This window comes from Patella vulgata, chromosome 1 (assembly GCF_932274485.2).
Source record: "Patella vulgata chromosome 1, xgPatVulg1.2, whole genome shotgun sequence".
NCBI lineage: Eukaryota > Metazoa > Mollusca > Gastropoda > Patellidae > Patella > Patella vulgata.
In genome coordinates, this window is record NC_065879.2 from 10,586,291 (window position 1) to 10,606,879 (window position 20,589).

A 20,589-nucleotide genomic window follows, 5' to 3' on the forward strand; every position below is an offset into this window, starting at 1 on the left:
GCCACTGTGACTGATTACGTTTAAAAATTTGGACAACGTAAACGCCCTGTCACGAAAAGCCATATTTTGAATAAGAAATACGCCATAAGCATGTCTAAACAAAAGGTTCGCCAAATTGCAGGGGCGGATCCAGGAATTTTTGCAGGGGGGGGGGGGGGGCATGTTCCTAAGACAATGTACCCCCCCCCCTCCCGCATGGTCTCTATCGTCATTTTGGCGTATATACATACACATTGAGCTTTTTAAACAGAGAAATTCAACACCTCGTTTGACGTCAATTTTTATTATGAATTAATACGATGACATTGTGAGATTCAATTTCATGGATGCAAAGCATTAATTATGATATCACATAATGTCCATGTTATTATCTCGTGCTTTGAGTGCCCATCCTGTCCCAAATCTGACGATACACACGGCCGAGAAACCTTTCTCATAAAAAAGTGTTGATTTACAAAAAAATTTATGAGGCTGAGCATGGGGAGGGGGGGGGGTCGACCCCCCCCCCCCCCCTCTGGATCCGCCCCCCTCTGGATCCGCCCCTGAATTGAAGTATTTTCAGTCCTCATAGAAAAAAAAAGGCCCCAAGGAGCTGATTAAATCAACATAAATGATATATGAATGAATTCATTAGCTTGTTTCTAGGTAACCGTCTGCTATAACACCTGTTAGTTATATGTAAATTAACTCCACCCTTAGGACACACAAATTTAATTTTCTGTTCTTCAGAGCCCTGAAGTGGAATGTTATGGGGTTTAATGTCCTACTGTTCTGATTCTAAACTGGGCTAATGAAGACGGGCATACGCCATACAGTGTGCTATGAGGGAAATTTTGCCCGGGCAACGGCGCTACGGCCTACTCTTATATCGAATTCCAACTGCCAAGGGATCTTTTACGTGCACGCCAATATGTACACGGGACCTCGGGTTTACGTCCCATCCGAACGACTAGACAGCTGTCCGTGTCAGGCCCTCCGTCCTGCATCACTGACAAGGGGAAACCACGCCGGAAAATCTAGATGAACTTTCTCGGCCAATGCAGGGATCGAACACCCAACCTTCAGGCTAGCGAGCCAGCGTCTTACTCACTAAGCCACGTGATCCCCAAATCAAGGGAATGGATCGGGGGGAGGTTGAGTGGGAAGGGGGCAGCTGTAAGCGTCCTCTGCGTTGTACAGTCTAATAGCAAGTGAAATCACAAGAAACTAGACTTGCTTTTAACTTTTAGTTTTTTTAAATATGTCTTTTCCCTGAAAAGATAAGAAGGGAGTTTTTTTTTAATGGTGTCCCCGAAAAACATAAAATCAAGTTAGCTTGGCCTTAGTATAAAACAATAATTGATGACGAGGTGATAGACACGCTCGTTTATTTCTCTATGAAAGGTAGGAAGGCGACCCTGGTGTCGATATTACCTCTATAGATCAGTGGACAAAAGAAACGCCATTTGAATTATGATGATTGAACAAATCAATACAGATAAGGAGAATCTATTGAACCCCCTGCCAATTTTTAAAATGTTGCCAACGGTGTGCAAACATAAATAAAGAATAAATTCTTTGTAATGTTTAAAAACATGTTTGTAATGTGGTTGATAAGGCCACAAAAAATACATTTGTTTGCGGTTATCCTACCGACCCTATTTTTGAAATCCACATTCGGGATTCCTAAACTATTTCCGCCTCGTTTCCCAGGTCCTATCAATCGGCCTTGTGATTTTCTGTAGAGAAATTCTAACAATGAAATCTTGGTACAGTATTTACAAAAGTCCGAATCAGCATTATCTTCCAGAATATTACTCAGTAATTAAGACAGAAATGCTAGGAAACAGATAATAAACACTTATTTATAATGACATGACAAAGGCTAGGGTCTGCACGTACCGGAGAAAGGGAGAGAGAAATGGGGTTTAACGTCCACTCGTCACAAACTAGGTCATTTCGGGACTAACATATGGTTTAATTTTATTCCAATAATTCGCTTGCGCGTAGGGGTCTTTAGCAGTGGGAGGAAACCGGAGGACCCGGAGAAAACCCACGAGGTTGGACAGGCGACCCTACTCCTTGCCACGTACAACCGGGAATTCGAAACCACGCCAGTTGACTCAATGACAGGCTTTATGATACAGCGCGCGCACGCTAACCATTCAGCCACCCAACCCCCCTGCAAGTATCGGTGTAGGTTATTAAAAGATTATTTTATTAATTCAGTTAGTTCTATCAATCTTAGCCCACAAGTCGCTCGTCATCCTGTTCCATATTGTACAATCGTACTCATTACAACCTTCTTGGTGGTACTTGATTTTTGATATAATTCAATTCCAATATGGCGGCGATGACGTCATACTCGATTCCTGTTCCATATTGTATAATTTGTACTATCGTACTTGTTTGTTCTAAGTACGGAATGGCACTTCTTTTGTCACTCATATTCTTCATACAATAAAACTTAGAGACTTAAAGAAAATCTCCCACGAGTCTTTTTTGATATCAAAAAATATCAACACAAGTCGATAAAGTGAAAAATCAGAGAGAGTGAGGGGGTTTAACGTCCACTCGGCACAAACTAGGTCATTTCAGGACAAACATAAATGGTTCAATTGTATTTCAATAATTCGGTTGCATGGGGGGGGGGGGGTCTTTAGCAGTGGAAGGGAACCGGAGGACCCGGAGAAAACCAACGAGGTTGGACAGGCGACCCTACTCCTTGTAACATACAACCGGGGAATCAAAACCACGTCAGTCGACTCAATAACAGACCTTATGATACAACGCACGTGCACTAACAATTCGGCCATCTAACCACCCCACCTCACCCCAACCCCCTGTAGAATGTGTTATTGAGTGATAAATAATATTATTGTTAATTCCATATGATGTTTTCATGTTCAATCAAATTATTGTGTATATCAATCAATTATAAACTATTAAAAGTAATCGACCGTGACGTTGTTACATTGTTGATTACGGTCAACTCACAAATTATAGAACATTAAACCGATTTTCTACAGGCAATTGATCACAGAGAAATATTGATTGCTGAATGTTTTACAATAAAAGTTGTTTGATTAATGTATAAGACGTCTAAATTAATTAATCTATTTTGGGAACAGCGATAATTTGCTGGCACATTGTCTTTCACACATTGTCGTCGATAATCTGTCTGGGCCCTTATTCACGAAATTTTAAGAAATACTGCAATTCGATTGGCTGACCAGTAAAATCAATTTGCATATATCCAATGAAGTTGCAGTATTTCTTAAAATTTCGGTTGTAACTTAGTTTAAGCTTTCGTGAATAAGGGCCCTGGTCCTGCACCCTGCAGCGGTGAAACTCTGCAAAACACTGGCTGTTACTAATCCTTTCCTTCGACTCTTGAAACAAAATATCAATTGATTATGTTCTGGTTTCATTTCAATCTTGGTCATTAATATGCCACCCTTTCGTATACGACTCATTATATTTTATACTGAATATTAAAACAGGACTTTGAGGCTCTTGATTTTAGTCTCCCAGTAAGTTTATTTTTTCAATTTAAAACAAACAATTTTTTTTGGCATCAGCTGGGTGACAAAACGACTCAATTGTTGATATTTTCTGGTTTTGTAGGTGACAGCAAGGAGAAGTATCTAAAGCAAGTTTATTAATGCTTTATGTCAATTGACCGGGAAAACAAGTTTATCCACTTGTCAATTAAATATGTCACGAACACAAACACCAGTGACCTAAACATATTTGTCATTTAATTATGTCTGCCCATTGACTAAAAATCGGAACCAATCAACGGAGAGAGAGAGAGAGAGATGGGGTTTAACGTCCACTCGACACAAACTAGGTCATTTCGGGACTAACATATGGTTTAATTTATATTTCAATAAATCGCTTGCGCGTAGGGGTTTTTAGTAATGGGAGGAATCCGGAGGACCCGGAGTGTGTGTGAGTTAGTTTTATTTAACGTCCGCTTCCACCGAGGTGATATCGCAGACAAGGGACCCGGAGAAAACCCTACTCCTTATCACGTACAACCGGGGATTCGAAACCACGCCAGTTGACTCAATGACAGGCCTTATGATACAGCGCGCACGTGCTAACCATCCAACCCCGCCCCCCCCCCCCCCGGAAACAACCAACGGGGAATGACAACTTGTTGGTATCCATTATTAAACATCCGTATATATCCATTAGCGGTAAATTGTTTGAGTGGCATTAGCCGAGAAAGTTCATGGGGATTTTCCGACGTGGTTTCCCCTTGTACTAGATCTCCGCGTAGACTTAAGTTAAGAATTTACCCAACTTTCAATCAGTGTTTATGAAAAATATCTTTGATCAAGAAACACGAAACTTCGCACTTGGCTTCTTATTCGTGTATTTGATACACTAAAACAACAAAAGTTTTATAAAGGGATATATTTTAGTTAAAATAAGGCGAAAAATTGTGAGTAAATTCTTAAGTCCGAGAATGCCTTGTGAACTTAGGGCCTGGTCATATTACCAAAAGTTTACCGAAATCGGACTGAAAATTGGGTCAAGGGTCATGGTTAAATCCAAGATGGCGTCCGAAAAATTAATGGTGTATAAATTCTTAAAGGGGGTCATTCTTGTAATTAAGTTTTCGCGTCAGATGGCTAAATCTATTTGTTAATTTCAGCTCAATTTTCGTCAAGCTCGCTGAGATGTAAATAAGGTTAGGGCACGTAATTGTTGGCGAGATTGCAGGTTAGGGTTAGAGTAAGCATTGGGGCAAAGCCCAGGGTTAGGGTTCGGGTTGAGATAAGTGCTAACCCTGTTTACATCTCGTGACGTATGACGAAAAATTGACCTGGCCTTATTATTTAGCTAAGCGTGTCAGAAATATATTGATTATATCTGACGCAAAGTACAATTGTATGGACTATAACCCTTTATTTGATATAAACATACTTATAGTTTATATATAAACTTGATGATAATTCCCGGGATACAAGTCAATTAAATACAATTTATGTTTATTATTAAGCGGCGTTTCTCCTTGGATTCTTTGTGTCTTTACCAATACACTGACCGAATTCCATAGCATTGTGTTTTGTGTATTATCGTCAAGTTTATGGCCTTCACTGTCCTACCATTGAGTCAAATGACGTGGTTTCGATTCACGGCCTGTGCGTGACAAGGAGTAGAGTTGCCTGTTTATCCTCGTGGGTTTTCTCCGGGTCTTCTGGTTTCTTCCCACTCGATACCTCGCTATTCGTCCCATTCGAGCTGCTAGACACCAGTCCTTGCCAGACCATCCATACTGCACCACTGACAAGGATAAAAACGCCGGGTAACTTTTACGGTCGAACCCCAGACTTCCTTCTTGATGCGGCAGCACCTTTCTCACTGAGTCACCGCGTGTCCTCATACACCGCGAAGGACTTCTCGTTGTGGTTTTTGCTAATCATCCATGATTCTCTTTCTATTCCAGGTTTAAATTTAGCTGTATTTCGTGATGAAAAGGGCGAGGTTCATGCTCTTGATGCCTATTGTCCACATATGGGAGCTAACTTCGCTGCTGGTGGAAGAGTTATTGGTGATGGTATAGAATGTCCATTTCATGCCTGGCGATTTCGAGGAGAAGATGGGAAATGTACCCACATTCCTTACTGTCAAAAAAGTAAATATCCTAATTATATTTCGTTTTCATAGTTGTTCGGATAAGAGTAGACCGTAGTGCCGCTGTCCGGGCGTATGCCCGTCGTCATTAGCCCAGTTCGAAGCAGAACAGTAGGACGTTAAATCCCATTTTATTTCATTTCGCGTACGCTCACATCAGGGATCGAAACCACGATTGCATGCCAGAGGTAAACGACCAGGTAGAACTCGAAGCACGACACTCTAGACCCCTAGACCATCCCATCTTCACCTAGACTAGCAGGACGTTAAACCCATTTCATATTATTCCATTTCGTTTTCTGTTAGGATCGTTCAATTAATTTACTGGTACTACCAAAAACCAAATCGTCCTACGGTCAGAGATCTTTTGCTTACGCTGCACCAATGTTATGGAATTCTCTACCCGAACACATAAAAAACTCGCAATCTCTCGTAACTTTTAAAAAATTGTTAAAAACAGAACTTTTTAAGCAAAGTTTCATGTAGTGATCGTGATGATTTTTAAAATTGAATTTTTAAGCAAAATTTTATGGAGTGTCTGTGATGACTTTTAAAAATTTGAATTTGTTAACAAAGTTTTATGTGCCGAATGTGATGACTTTTAATAACTGAAATTTTTAGCTAAGTTTTATATAATGCTTGCGCTTTCATTTTAATAACTTCATATTTCTTAAATTTCCGTGATTATATGTATAATTCATTTTTTCTTTTATTTATTTAACAAAATGTAATAGCGCCGCGGAGCAGTAATTTTTACTGGAATGTAGGCGCTTTATAAATTCATTATATTATTATTATATTATTATTATTAAATTAGGCTAATGTGATCATCACACGGTTAAGTTGAAATTTGTACAAAGTGTTTATTTACACATGAAACGAAGAAGTTTATTGATTATGAACGATTTCCTATAATTGCCCGAGGAGTTATGACCATAGATCACTTTGGCCAATCTCGAGAACCTTTCAGAGTTTATTGTTCTCACCTGAATGGCTTGAAATGTACATACATTGTTTGTGTTCATAAGATGAAGTCCATAGTAACTGGTGTATATGTTAGCGCTAGAAACAAATCTATCAAAGTTGAATTATTTCTGACAATTACTTTATGCCTTGTTGCCTTTAGATAATTAGGGGAGCAACGGTGGCCCAGTGGGTTGGACGTTCGCTCGCTACCCTCGAGGTCCCTGTACGATCCCGGGGTTGGCCTAGAAAGTTCATCCAGATTTCCCGTCATGGTTCTCCCTTGTCAGTGATGTAAGACGGAGAGCCTGGCAAGGGACAACGTATAGTCATTCGGATGATATGAAAAACCGAGGTCTCATTAGCCCAGTTGGAGCTGAGCAGGAGGACGTTAAACCCCATTTCATTTCATTAGATAATAAGCTTGTAGTATGCAAATGTTCCCGTTACCAACAAAAGAATAAATTTACGAAAGGCTAGTACGATTTGATCCGACATGTTCAATTTAGATTGTATGTAAATTTTAAGACAAATTTGTCGATCAACGAACATTTTTAACTATTAATTAAAAAAAATACAACAGTTTTTGTGGTTTTCAAAGAGTTCAACGAACGCTGAAGCAAATTACTCTATCGTACTCTATTAGAAAAAAGGGAGATTGGATGGCCGAATGGTTAACACGTGCGCGCTGTATCATAAGGTGCCAAGGAGAAGGGTCACCTGTCTAACCTCGTGGGTTTTCTCCGGGTGCTCCGGTTTCCTTCCACTACTAAAGACCTCTACGTGCAAGCAAATTATTGAAATGAAATTGAACCATATGTTAGTCCCGAAATGACCTAGTTTGTGTCGAATGGACGTTACCCCCCCCCTCTATTAGAAACCAGGGGCCTGTTTCACGAAATTTTAGCTAAGATAAAATCCAAATTTTAGTAATTTGATTGGATAATATTAGATAGATTTTAGTGCTTAGCCAAAAAAATTGAAGTACTTGTAATTTCGGTAAACCCAAACATTCTTCGAATTTTGGTAAAAAGGGGTTAAGGGTTATTTTGAATATGATTTTATTTAAAATTGGTTTATATTCTTTTCTTGGTGAGTGTTAATATCTCTATAAAATCAGGAATTTAAGTTATACTGTATTTAGGGTGTTTTAAACGAAGTTGCATTGTAAAAGCAAGTGCAGGGGGACTGCACCACGCACAAACAATTACACAAAACAAATCTACGGATAAGGCACGACATGCAGACATCACAAAAAATAAACGTACATATCCTGAGTGATAGAGTGGATGGATTCGTGGGCTATAGACGTAAACGTCCATTGCGTTGCACAGTCCCGGTGTAAGGATTGTATGATCGCGAATAAGATAGGAAGAAATGTCAAGAATCGCTTAATCCAAATAACTCTCCATGACTGTGAAACAATGAGCACCATTTACACGATATCAGTAAACATTGGCGCAATGATACTAGAATGATATCCGACTGTTTATTACTCTGCACCGAACCTTATAGAGATTTACTGCCATTCCTTAGTACCAAGATATAGTTCCACCACTGATTTACAACAGGACTTGTCAGATAGATTTATAAGATGTTGCTATAGATACTATTATTATTATTATTATCTCTAGTCTGTGATTGTAATGTTTATTATATAGGTTATTTTACTCTAGGGCAGTGATTCTCAACCAGTGTGCCGCGAAATTTTTAACGGAACACCAAGAAAATGCGAAAAACCACGTGATCCCAATTGAGTATTCACTGGTGTCTACTGATAAGTTCTCAATCGGTTTTTCTTTATTTATTTTGAGTCATTCTATGTGTCTATGACTAGTCTCTGTCTACAGTTGTATGTCGTCTGACTTGCCATGTTTTTATTTTGCAAAATTCAAATATTTTTCATATATATTTAGCCAAGTGTGCCGCCAATTTTTTCATGTGTTCCAAGTTGTGCCGTTGGCAAAAAAGGTTGAGAACCACTGCTCTAGGGTTTTCTAGCAAGAACGGAGGTGACATTTGGGGTGCCCCTCCGATAAAATTTTCAAAATACTTGGAGAAATGAACCGTCTGGAATATGCACTGGAACACATAACTAACTAAACACAGCGCGATTCTGTGGGGTTTTATTGTGAATATTCAATTAAACATGTTAAAGATACATTATGTGAGATTTGATAAAGAGCTGGCAGTTCTCACTATAATAGTTAAAAACTAGATAATGTAACGGCAATTTGCTGAAAATTTCAGTCAAATTGGTCCACTCTGAACCGAGTATTAGCGATTGAATTTTAAGCCTAGCCTCGATCATCATTACTAAAGTCGGTACGATAAAAACATAGTCTCGATTATCCATTGTTTGATTTAATCATCAATGAGCGTTGAGCAGCAGACCGGATTCAAATTCAGTAAATATCGCAGGCTAGCGATGATATTGAGGGTTGATTATGGTCTGGATAAGTTAATTAATGTCTAATTAATAATTTATATAACACTTCAGGCCTAAACATGCATTATGCAAGAGCTAAATCTGATTATTGCAAGTCTTAATTTAGGCTTCAGATGTTATAGAAATTATAAATTAGATCTTTATTTAAACAACAAGACCAAAATCAACTCTGTAGACCCACGGATGGCACGGCTACAGCTCGGATTTAAATAGGATTTCACTAATTGATTAAATCAGATAAGGGGTAACCTGATGAAAATACGTCAGTTAGATCGAGGCTAAATGATAGAGTGTACTTAGCGAGGCCGCTGTAAAGCGTTTCCGTATGCCATTGAAAACTTTACTTGATAATCGAGATATGTAGGTGGAGTTAACGCCTGTCAATCAAACGTTCGGCGAAGGTGAAGACACATTTCGCTACCATTTCTAGGCAAATATTACAACGATGATAACTATGTTCAGAATAAAGTAATTTGACTGAATTTTTCAATATATTCTTCTTTCATCATCTACTTTTGAACTGTTATAGCAAGAATGGCCAACTCTCTATAAATATCTCCCATAATGTATCTTTAAAGAAAAGACCTGCAATAGAGAGATTTAGGTCTTGCACGATGTATGTTTAATATTAGTTATGGTCCTTTCCCCAGTACTCTATTGTGGACTAAAGCTCTCCTTATTTACAAGATCCATACTGTAAAATTACTACCAGTTTAGTTGTAAATAATGTCAAAGTGGAGAAGGAAATATGAACAGTAAAAGGAAACCCTAAATAGCCTTCAACGTCTAGAATTACAAAAAGCCCAGCGGTTACTGACTGTATAGCGTTAGTTCTCTCCGGACTGAAATTCTAACACGGAAAAATTAATGTTTAGTTCATTTGATCTAGATGAGTCGGTGCAAAAAAGTAGGACGTTCATTTGATCTGGATAATTCTAAATCTATCAATAGTAAAACAATATAAATATCTCACCGACTTTCCATACACGGCACACTCTCGTCCATCGCGTCACAAAATAGTCATTCATTTAATTTATAAAATCGAATATTATTTGTTAATACTGGGAGTACTTTAATGAACAGTTGTCTGCTGAAAATGAAATGAAATGGGGTTTAACGTCCTACTGTTCTGCTCCTAACCTGGGCTAATGAAGACGGAGTTGTCTGCTACAGTGAACAGTCGGCAAAGGCCTTCAATTTCATTGATGAATAAAAATGAATTTATGTTTACGTGTGTCACATGACCTATAAATTCCCAGTCATAGTGGAAGTAACGACGAAGTGTACACGGGTTAAACCGAACTTTAAAGCTAAACATATTGATAAAAACTATGTATTTGTGGGGTCGCGTCTAAATCCGGTAATTTCCGGACCTAAGAATTATCACAAATAGGTCGCAACGAATATAATAATGTAATATGGATGTATATAAACTGATTTACATTCAATCGTTTCTGTTTTTACTGTAAATCAGTTATGTTCGGCGAAATACGCCATAAGTCTCAATCGAATGGCAATCTCTAGGGTCTGGTTATTCCAGTCTACACCTATAGTATTTATTGCGCATGCTCTCCAGATAAGAATATGCCGTCACCGTTTGACATGACTTGTGGAATATGTCTAGCCTCGTTCTTTGAGTCCCTTGTAACAAATGGCTCTGAAACGCATTATGGTATAATTCGTGTACCAATGGTAAAATATTTATTTTGTCTTAAATATTGGATATAAGAAGCTCATCTTTTCCCAGTAAGACTACAACATCAATGTTTATTTAAATTGATAAATAATTCGTATTTTCGATGTCGAAGACTTTGGATGATATTGAGTTAGAGACTTAGCTAGAAATTGTATGTTACATAAACTGTCATATACATGGAATAATTTTAATGAGATTGCCATGGAATTTGTGCAAAGTGTATAAAACACACTGGCTTCAGGTAGATACGACTTTTATGTGTCTTTTTATGTACTCTTTAACATGCGCATTGATACTGCAATCATTATAGGTACAGGGATAAAGCACAAGACAACAAAGTGTTTTGTGGGCATACTTTAATAGCTTGGCCTACACGCACAGAAAGTCTCCGATCAGACAGAATGACAGCCTAAGGGAGCTTACAGAATATTTCACATAAGAATAAGCCGCCATTTCGTTATATAATATTCTATATTTAATAAAGGATGTTTACTCTTTATTTGCAGTTCCGGAAATAGCTAAAGTCAAATCGTGGCCAATTCTGGAACTAAATGGGTGGATATATTTATGGCACCACGCTGAAGGCATTGATCCAACGTGGCTACCACCGGAACTTGAAGACATAGCTAACGGCACCTGGACGTATAGAGGAAGAACCGAACATCTTGTTAATTCTCATATAGAGGTAAGGTAAAATAAATAATAATAAAAAAACAAATCCCCAAACTTATTAGATGTATATCTATCCAATCTGATTATAATACAGTTTTATATTTCGTTCCGTTTTTTATACCTTTGATGACCAACACTACATGAAGATCTGACCAGTTGTGTACTCGAAGGTTGCGTCAGGGGTCGTACGAGCGTCTTTTGACCTATGACGTCAGAAATTAATAAATCAAAGAGCGGTGACGTTTCTTGTGTTTTACCCACAATTCCGTGCATTGCACGCCAAGAACTAACCGTAACAGACCGTTTCATTGGCTAATCCCTCACTTCAACCAGAACGCCGGTAATATAACAACTCTTCCAGATTCTAGTGTAGTAAAGACAAGTAAAACGAAATTTTGAACTACAAAAAAACGAAACGAAATATTGTTTTAATCAGATTGATTATTTATCTTAAAATTAGAAAATCATCAAATTGCTAATCTCATGGAATAATGAAGCCGCGGTGGCTCAGTGGGGAAGGCGCCGACTCGACAACTGGGATGTCTCCGAGTAGCCTCCTGTGTTGGCCGAGAAAGTTCCTCGGGATTTTCCGGCGTGGTACCCCCCTTGTTAGTGGTGCAGGACGGAGGACCTGACAAGGACAGCTGTCTAGTCGTTCGGATGGCACGAAAAACCGAGGTCCCGTGTATACATTGGCTTGCACGTAAACGATGACGTAATTTATTGTTATTTGTAAAGAGAGAGAGAGGGAGAGGGAGAGAGAGAGAGTAGCAGAAGGGGGGGGGGAGAAAACCCACAGGTTTGGACAGGCGACCTTACACCTGTTCACTCACAAGAGGGGTCAGTTCGGGACTAACATATGGTTCAATTTATTTCAATAATTAGCTTGCGCGTAGGGGTCTTTAGCAATGTGTGGGGGGGGGGGGGGGTGGAGAAAACCCACGAGGTTGGACAGGCGATCCTACTCTTTGTCACGTACGACTGGCGAATCGAAACCATGCCAGTTGACTCAATGACAGACCTTATGATAAAGCGCACACGCGCTAACAATTCGGCCATCCAACCCCGCTATTTGTAAACATATTTTTAAATATTCAATGCATGGTATACATTACAAAAGGTTCAATTTAGAATTAAATTGGTCTATTATATCTATCTTGGAAAGTTTCCAGCTCATCTGGCCAACGTTTGGCAATCTGTCGAAAAATGTTGATTTAAATTGACAAATAATTCGTGTTTTCAATGTCGATGGATGATATTGAGTTAGAGACTTAGCTACTTTAGCTCAAACTGTAGTGATTGTTGATGTAATTCAGGTGTCGTCTATTAAATAAGATATGTCTCATTTTTGAAGAATGACTCAATAACAAGATTAACATTCTTAAAGCAAAACCACAACTGTTGCAGTTTCTTTTTCTATTTTATTCATTTTCTATTTTATTCATCAACCATGTGCGGTCGTTTCGCCTAATGAACAAATTAATGCGCTGTTCAGTCAATGTTGACAAACAAGAGAGAGAGAGAGAGGGTGAGAGAGAGAGAGAAAGAGAGAGAGAGAGAGAGGTTTAACGACCACTAGACACAAACTAGGTCATTTCGGGACTAACATATGGTGCAATTTTATTTCAATAATTCGCTTGCGCGTAGGGGTTTTAGCAGTGGGGGAAAACCGGAGGACCCAGAGAAATCCAACCAGGTTGGACATGCCACCCTACTCCTTGTTACGTACAACCGGGGAATCGAAACCCCGCCAGTTGACTCAATGACATACTTTATGAGACAGCGCGCACACGCTAACCATTCAGTCGTCCCCCCCCCCGCAGACAAGATAAGATATCAACGCGAATGGTTGTATAAAGACACATTATGTTAGATGTAGATAAAGAGCTGGTTGTTCTTGCTATAATAGTTCAAAAATAGATAACGAAAATGAATATATTGAAAATTTCATTCACATTACTTGATTCTGAAGTGGGTGATCTAATCCATTTAGATCTCTGCCATCCGATGGTCTAGAGAGTTGATTATAGGCTTGGGATGGTAATAAATGTCTAAATAATAATTTATATAACATTTGAATCCAAAATAAAGACCTGCAATACATAGATTTAGCTCTTACATGATGTATCTGTAATTCAAGACACCCCGGACAGGTAAAGTCCCCTAGGTGATGGATTATGTTTATTTACGATGTGCAATAACATAACAGTCATAACCTTGATAATATCAATTAAGAAATCGTTCTTCTTCAAGTCTTTTGAATTGGGCGTTGAATGACAGTCTTTCAAGCGGTATAATTAGATTATTATGGGCCTAAGCCTGCTTTGAAGTGGTGTAAATAAAACATCTTTATTTGTCTCGCCTTACAATTAACAGATTTAGAAATATTCAAAGAATGTTGCAGTGTATTAAATACGTTTATATATAGTCGTGTATAATATGAACAATTAATGTAAATAAGATGAATCAACTACCATCACCGTCTAGACAAATATATAATACTTTTATAATGAAGTGAATACTGGGAAAAGATCACGATAAAGAGAGAGATAGAGAAATGGGGTTTAACGTCCACTCGACACAACTAAGTCATTTCGGGACTAACATATGGTTTAATTTTTTATTTCAATAATTCGCTTGCGCGTAGGGGTCTTTAGCAGCGGGGGGAAACTGGAGGACCCGGAGGAAACCCACGAGGTTGGACAGGCAACCCTACTCCTTGTCACGTATAACCGGGGATTCGAAACCCCGCCAGTTGACTCAATGACCGGCCTTATGATACAGTGCGCACGTGCTAACCATTCGGTCACCCACCCCCCCAAAATACGACCAACAATGGATTTAGCATTATATGCCTTTGTGGGTGCACAGAGACGGACTACGGGATCCCCACTTTAGCGGGTGTCCGGGTGCGGGGGGGGGGGGCATATTTTTTGACTTACAGACTGCATAATGGTGCTTTTTACCTGAGTGCCAAACCCCCAGAGACTACAAACCATCAAGCATAAAATATATCAAGAAATAACTATATTTAGGTATCAGACTTTTTCGTATACTCCATAACCCTAACCTCCTGAGAACAATAACTCCTTAGTGGCCCCCGAGTCTACCATACTCGCATGTCCCTTCTCTGTCCATCCCTGTGTGTGCTTCTTCCAGTTGTACAAGGCAGCGAGGGTATAGTAAACTTAGGCTTTCTGTCTACAGTTAGTCCCCCTTGTCAGTGATGCAGGACGGAGGGCCTGACAAGGACAGCTGTCTAGTCCTTCGGATGAGACGAAAAAGCGAGGTCCCGTGTATACATTAGATCCCTTGGCAGTTGGAATTTGATATAAGGGTAGGCGATAGTGCCGCTGCCCGGGCAAAATTTCCCCCATAGCACACTGTATGGCGTATGTCCGTCTTCATTAGCCCAGCATAGGAGCAGAACAGTAGGACGTTAAACCCCATTTCATTTCATTTCATTTCGTCTACAGTTAGCCACGCTTGAGAACAGACACTACGCTAGTTGACGGACATTTTTTAAGTCCTAAATCAACTATTTTCGAAAACACTAAGTATGCTTCGAGAATATTGAGAAGTATTTATTCTGCTTCCATTTAATGAAATTGAATAGGTTTATTTAGCCTTTGTGTGTATGCCAGACTCGAAACGCAGTAGAACCTCATTACAGAACAATATACTAGGTATTGGATATGGCGGCCGTTCAGGACAGAGATTTATTCTCGAAGAATGAATTAGGTGTATCTGTGTGTGTGTAGAATGGTCGTGAGTGAAACTGCAAAACCTGGAAAATAAACACTCACTTATTACCTCTTTGTTACTTTCAGGAAATCCCACAAAATGGCGCCGATGTCGTTCACTTAGCGCACGTTCATGGACCCTTGTTAGGGGCCGGTGTCGATTTACGGTACATGTGGAGTAAAGTTTGGGGCTTCGGACATCATGAGTGGCAAGCCGAATGGGAACCTCAATCGGCACCAAATGAACATATTGGAGTCATGCGACTAGGTCACAGTATTCAATGTTTTGGAAATCTCTTCTCCATAATAGGAATGAATGTTACGGCCAGACAGGTGAGTCGACTGTTATCTTTAAGAAGTTTTAGTAACAATTTCTTTAGTATATTGGTCGAGTTCAAGTTCGACGTTTTGACCCGGAGATATGTTTGAGAACATAACAGTCCCTTTCGTTTTTAGCTTTTCTCTCATGATCGAAACGAAAGTCCATAAATGGTATGACGCAGTGTATCCCGAAGTGTTATTGGTCGATTTTAAATGAAACATATTCTCAGAGCAGAAAGGTCCTTCTTTGCCCTTCTTCTTAGCTCATAATCGAAACGAAGGCCCATATATGGAATGCTGAGCCATGCCAGTGTATAACCAAGTGTTGTTGTTTGGCGTCAACTTCAAATAGCTTAGCAACAATATCTTTAGTGTTATTGGTCGATATCGAGTGAGATATCGAGAGAGAGAGAAAGAGAGAGAGAGAGAGAGAGAGAGAGAGAGAGAGGGATGGGGTTTAACGTCCACTCGACACAAACTAGGTCGTACCAAGACTAACATATGGTTTAACTATAGCAGTAGGAGGAAACCGGAGGACCCGGAGAAAACCCACGAGGCTGGACAGGCGAGCCTACTCCTCGTTACGCACAACCGGGGAATCGAAACCCCGCGAGTTGACTCAATGACAGACCTTATGATACAGCGCACACATGCTAACCATTCGGACATCCAAGCCCCCGATATCAAGATACCACATAATCGAAATGAAGGCCAAGGGCATGCCTCAGTGTAATCCAAATTGTTTTTGTTTTGCGTCAACTTGAACCAAAGTCGACGTCTTTTTCGAAACAGCCCAAATTCTTTCATCAAAACCTAACTGGATTGTTTGGGTTGTACGTGATAGTGCTACAATTTATCAAAAGTTGTTCAACATGTTAGGACAGGGTCACCTTAAACTGGCAGTAGTATGTAAGCTTTAAAAATCATCGTATACAAAATGGTTTAATAGATGTCTTTTGTAATTTGACGTCTGGATTAAAACTATTTTTGGTTAAAATGAAAAGTCCCGCAATTCCAATCTGATAGAAGTCAGGATTACTTTTCGTTTGTACATGCCTACATTGAAGTGTGGTCGTATGTATATGGCCCTTGTAAAACTTTATTTTCAAAGATAACTACTTTCAGAGTTATTGCTCTTGATTACTTTGAGAATTCGTGACGAGGAAACCCGTTGATTTTTTACCGATTTCCTATACTTACATCTAGAATATGACTAGTGTTTACTTAGAACAATCTTTTATAAGAACTATGTTTTTTCGCTAAAAGGTTTATTCGCTAAAAGGTCACAATGAACAAATATTATGGACTGCCGCGGAAGACGTTGCCGCTTTGTTGAACGTTTAATTGCCTGGAAACCTATCCTTTTTCTTGTACTATATCAGATCATACGTCCTTATTGGCAAATTAAATTCTTTGTATACGGACTTAGTTTTGTGGCAAATATAGTTCATAACAAAATCAAGTGCATTTTAATTTCATCCTGATGGATTTCGGGTTGCAATATTCATTATACATAAAACTATCCCTGGCTATACACGGGTTTCATGGAAAGCAGGGTAGATTACAATGTAGTATACAAAGCAGAAAAAATAGCGAAACGAAATTTTAATCAAATTTTAATGAGATAGCAGTACGTCTCACTAAACGTCCCAACTACTGGTTTTCTTTCGTTTTAATTTGGATAAGGTTATTTCACAGCTGATGTATTTTAATTAAAACCATAATTTATATGAAATTTGTCTGTATCACTTGGTGTAGACAGCGTTTAGTTATCTCTGAGGCTCTAATTAACGCGTTACTTTCATAACAGATGTGGATGCAGCCGTCTCGTCCGTGACGTCACACGTGTCGATTTTTTAAAATTATAATATCACAGGTTCTTATAAATACGTAATTATAGATTTTTATTAAAACTGTCTGCTCTTATAAATTAAGAAAAACACATTGGTCACCGTATATGTGAACCTAAAATACCCCACGTTGTGAAAAAATTCACTGTGGATAATACTGTAAGAGTTATGTCCCATTTCATAAAATTTAAAACGCGAGCTTTCACCGACATTACAAAGTCTCTTACGCTAAGGAACAAAATCGAGATATTTAAGTTACAAAGTTACTAATTATTATCTTTAAAACAATAAAATTCAGACTGCAATCAACAATCGGCACACTTCGGGATTAATGTAATAAAGTTTTAGTCACAAAAGGACTAATTATTTTAATTTAAAAAATAAAAATTTTCAGACAGCAATCGGCCTTGACGAGCAACAATCGGCCCCGTTTCAGATACAAAGGATAAATGTAGTGTAGTATTTTATTTTACAGATAGATCCAGGTATTGTATATTGAGTTTCTAGCTCCGGCTAGTTGAGAAATGACTACTTGGATCTCTTTCAACTCTGGATATAACGTTTGATGCAGTGTAATGTATACTATTCAAAAAAAGTAGGGGATATTTGATTTTGGGGGCATAATACTAAAATATGCAAATGACTACGAAAAAAGTCACTATAGAACCTAACAGAAGAAACATTTCCAGTTACATGTGACGCCCAAACGCACCAATAGCTACCGCATGGAATGCAGGTGATGCTTGGGATCATCATGGGGGTCCAACCCAAGATTTGCACGACTCTGACTTTGAATGTTACAGTCATTGTGGCATTGAATTCCAGGGTGGAAACATCAGTTTAATTGTTTTAGTGATCAGAAAACAAATTTTGATATGCGTCGGCTTACCCAAAATGAAAGGTTACATGCCCTTGGCATGCTACAGATCGGCACAACACAGGCGGTTGTGGCGCGGACGATGAATGTTTCTCAGTCTGTCATAAGCAGGCTATGGTCCAGATACCGTGATACACAATCTGTACAGGACAGACCACGCTCAGGTCGACCAAGGGCGACAACTCAAGCCCAGGATCGATTTATCCGTACCTTGGCCTTGAGAAATCGTGTCATCACAGCAAATCAGATCAGCGCTCGTCTTCAAACAGACACTGGTGTGAGAGTGAGTGGCCAGACGATTCGGAATCGACTGCATAGGGGTCACCTTCGTGCCCGACGTCCTCGCGTGATCCCTTGTTTGAGAGATCATCACATTCAGGCAAGACGTCGTTGGTGTAGGGATCGTCAACACTGGGATAATCGACGCTGGAGCAATGTGATGTTTTCAGATGAGTCAAGGTTCACTGTTGATTTTTTGGACAGACGTAGGAGGGTGTGGCGTCGTCGAAACGAGCGCTTCCAAGACGTTAACGTCATCAGACATGATCGATTTGGGGGTGGTTCTGTTATGGTGTGGGGAGGCATCACTGTTGCTGGAAGAACGGCTTTACATGTTGTTGCAGGGCGTGTTACAGGCCAGTACTACCGGGACAACATCTTGACAGTCCATGTTGTGCCGTTCGCACGACGTCATGGCCGCCGTTTCATCTTCCAGGATGACAACGCAAGATGTCACAGGGCCAGGATCGTTACAGGTTACCTCCAACAACAGAACATCACCACATTACCTTGGCCAGCACTGAGTCCCGACCTCTCCCCCATCGAGCATGTCTGGGACATGCTTGGACAGAGGTTACGTCAACGTCAACAACGTCCTGCCAATGTCCAAGAACTTGCTGCTGCGTTGCAACAGGAATGGGACAATCTGGACCAAAATGACCTTAGGCGTCTCGTTAGGAGTATGCCACGTCGGATCAATGCTTGTTTGGCAAACAGAGGAGGATTTACCCGTTACTGACTTGGTTGTGATGCTGTGGTAACTTTGCTGTTTGACCCCGGGTATCATTTTACCCTTATAATGGTCAGTCTGTGCCTTACTTAGTCTAACGATCATTTGGAATAAATCGATGAATGTGAACTTCATTTCATTTTGTCATTTGTTTCTTCGTCAGTTTCATTAGGTGACTTTAATAACACTTAAAAATCAAATATCCCCTACTTTTTTTGAATAGTATAGTATTTATTGTATATACGAGTATACTGTAGTATTTATTGTATATATGCGTATAATGTAGTGTTTATTGTATATATGAGTATAATATAGTATTTATTGTATATTACAGATAGGTCCAGGTATTGTATATATGGAGTTCACCAGTTCATTCTGTAAAGGTGTATATATACAGAGTTTAACACCTGTTGAACCACTTCTACAGAAACTCGTACATAATGTCTATGTTCATTGGACTATACCGACATTTATTGGAAAGTTTTTCTTATGGGGAGAAGCCGTACAGGTATGTAGATGGTTTTCTTTTTACGGTAGACCACACTTTTATTTGCCTCGGGTGGAGTCAGGCCAATTGTCATTTGGGTGCAAAAATAGAATCTGATTAAGTTTCGTTTTCTTTGTACTTTCGATGGTCTCTATTACATGAAGATCTGATTGGTTGTAATTGGAGGTCATGTCAGGGGTCATACGATCGGCTTTTGACCCTATGGCGTCAGACATTTGATTAACCAATCTGCGTTGATGTTTCTAGTGGAGATTTCTGCACACCAAGAACTCGTCGCAACAGACCGTTTCATTGGCTAATCCCTCACATCAACGAGAACGCGGGTTATATAACAACTCTTTCAGATCCAAGTGTAGTAAAGACAAGTAAAACGAAATTATGAACTATAAAAAAAACCGAAACGAAATAGGATCTGTGTTTTAATCAGATTGCATCTCAGAACAAGATGTAATTCAAATTTCCTTGATAATCAGAGTTCATACTTCCATTTGCAAGATCAATACAGACAAGATAAGAAATAACTCGCTCATTTAGCACGTCGCGTCACAGAATATGATTAATCCAAACATATTTCTGAGAAATAAGGTTCCTGATTTTCATGCATTCGGGAAACTAGGGCCATACTAACAACTACTGGTATGGATTTATACCTTTATCCCGCATCTAGGTGAAATGTGGAAGTGTTTGTAGTCACCCCTTACTGTCGGTTGGTCGGCCGTTCACAATTGTTTTGGGGTGCTCTAGCGGGCCAAAGTTATCACCCGATTGACTTGACTTTTATACACAGCGTTTCTATTAATGATCCGAAAAAAAAACCCTTGTAGTACACCTTATGTTTATTTTATCGCTAAGAAGAACTAGAAGACTATCGAA

General features: G+C 39.3%; 1 protein-coding gene across 1 annotated transcript in view; it reads left to right on the top strand.

Moving 5' to 3' along the window:
* The window catches only part of LOC126814563 (cholesterol 7-desaturase nvd), a 59,658-nt gene that overhangs the window by 34,763 nt on the left and 4,306 nt on the right, over positions 1-20,589 (top strand). The window contains exons 2-5 of the mRNA XM_050539814.2: positions 5,441-5,629; positions 11,243-11,421; positions 15,239-15,484; positions 19,543-19,716. Of these exons, the coding sequence (XP_050395771.1) occupies positions 5,441-5,629; positions 11,243-11,421; positions 15,239-15,484; positions 19,543-19,716 (788 nt within the window). The remainder of the gene's footprint in view (positions 1-5,440; positions 5,630-11,242; positions 11,422-15,238; positions 15,485-19,542; positions 19,717-20,589) is intronic.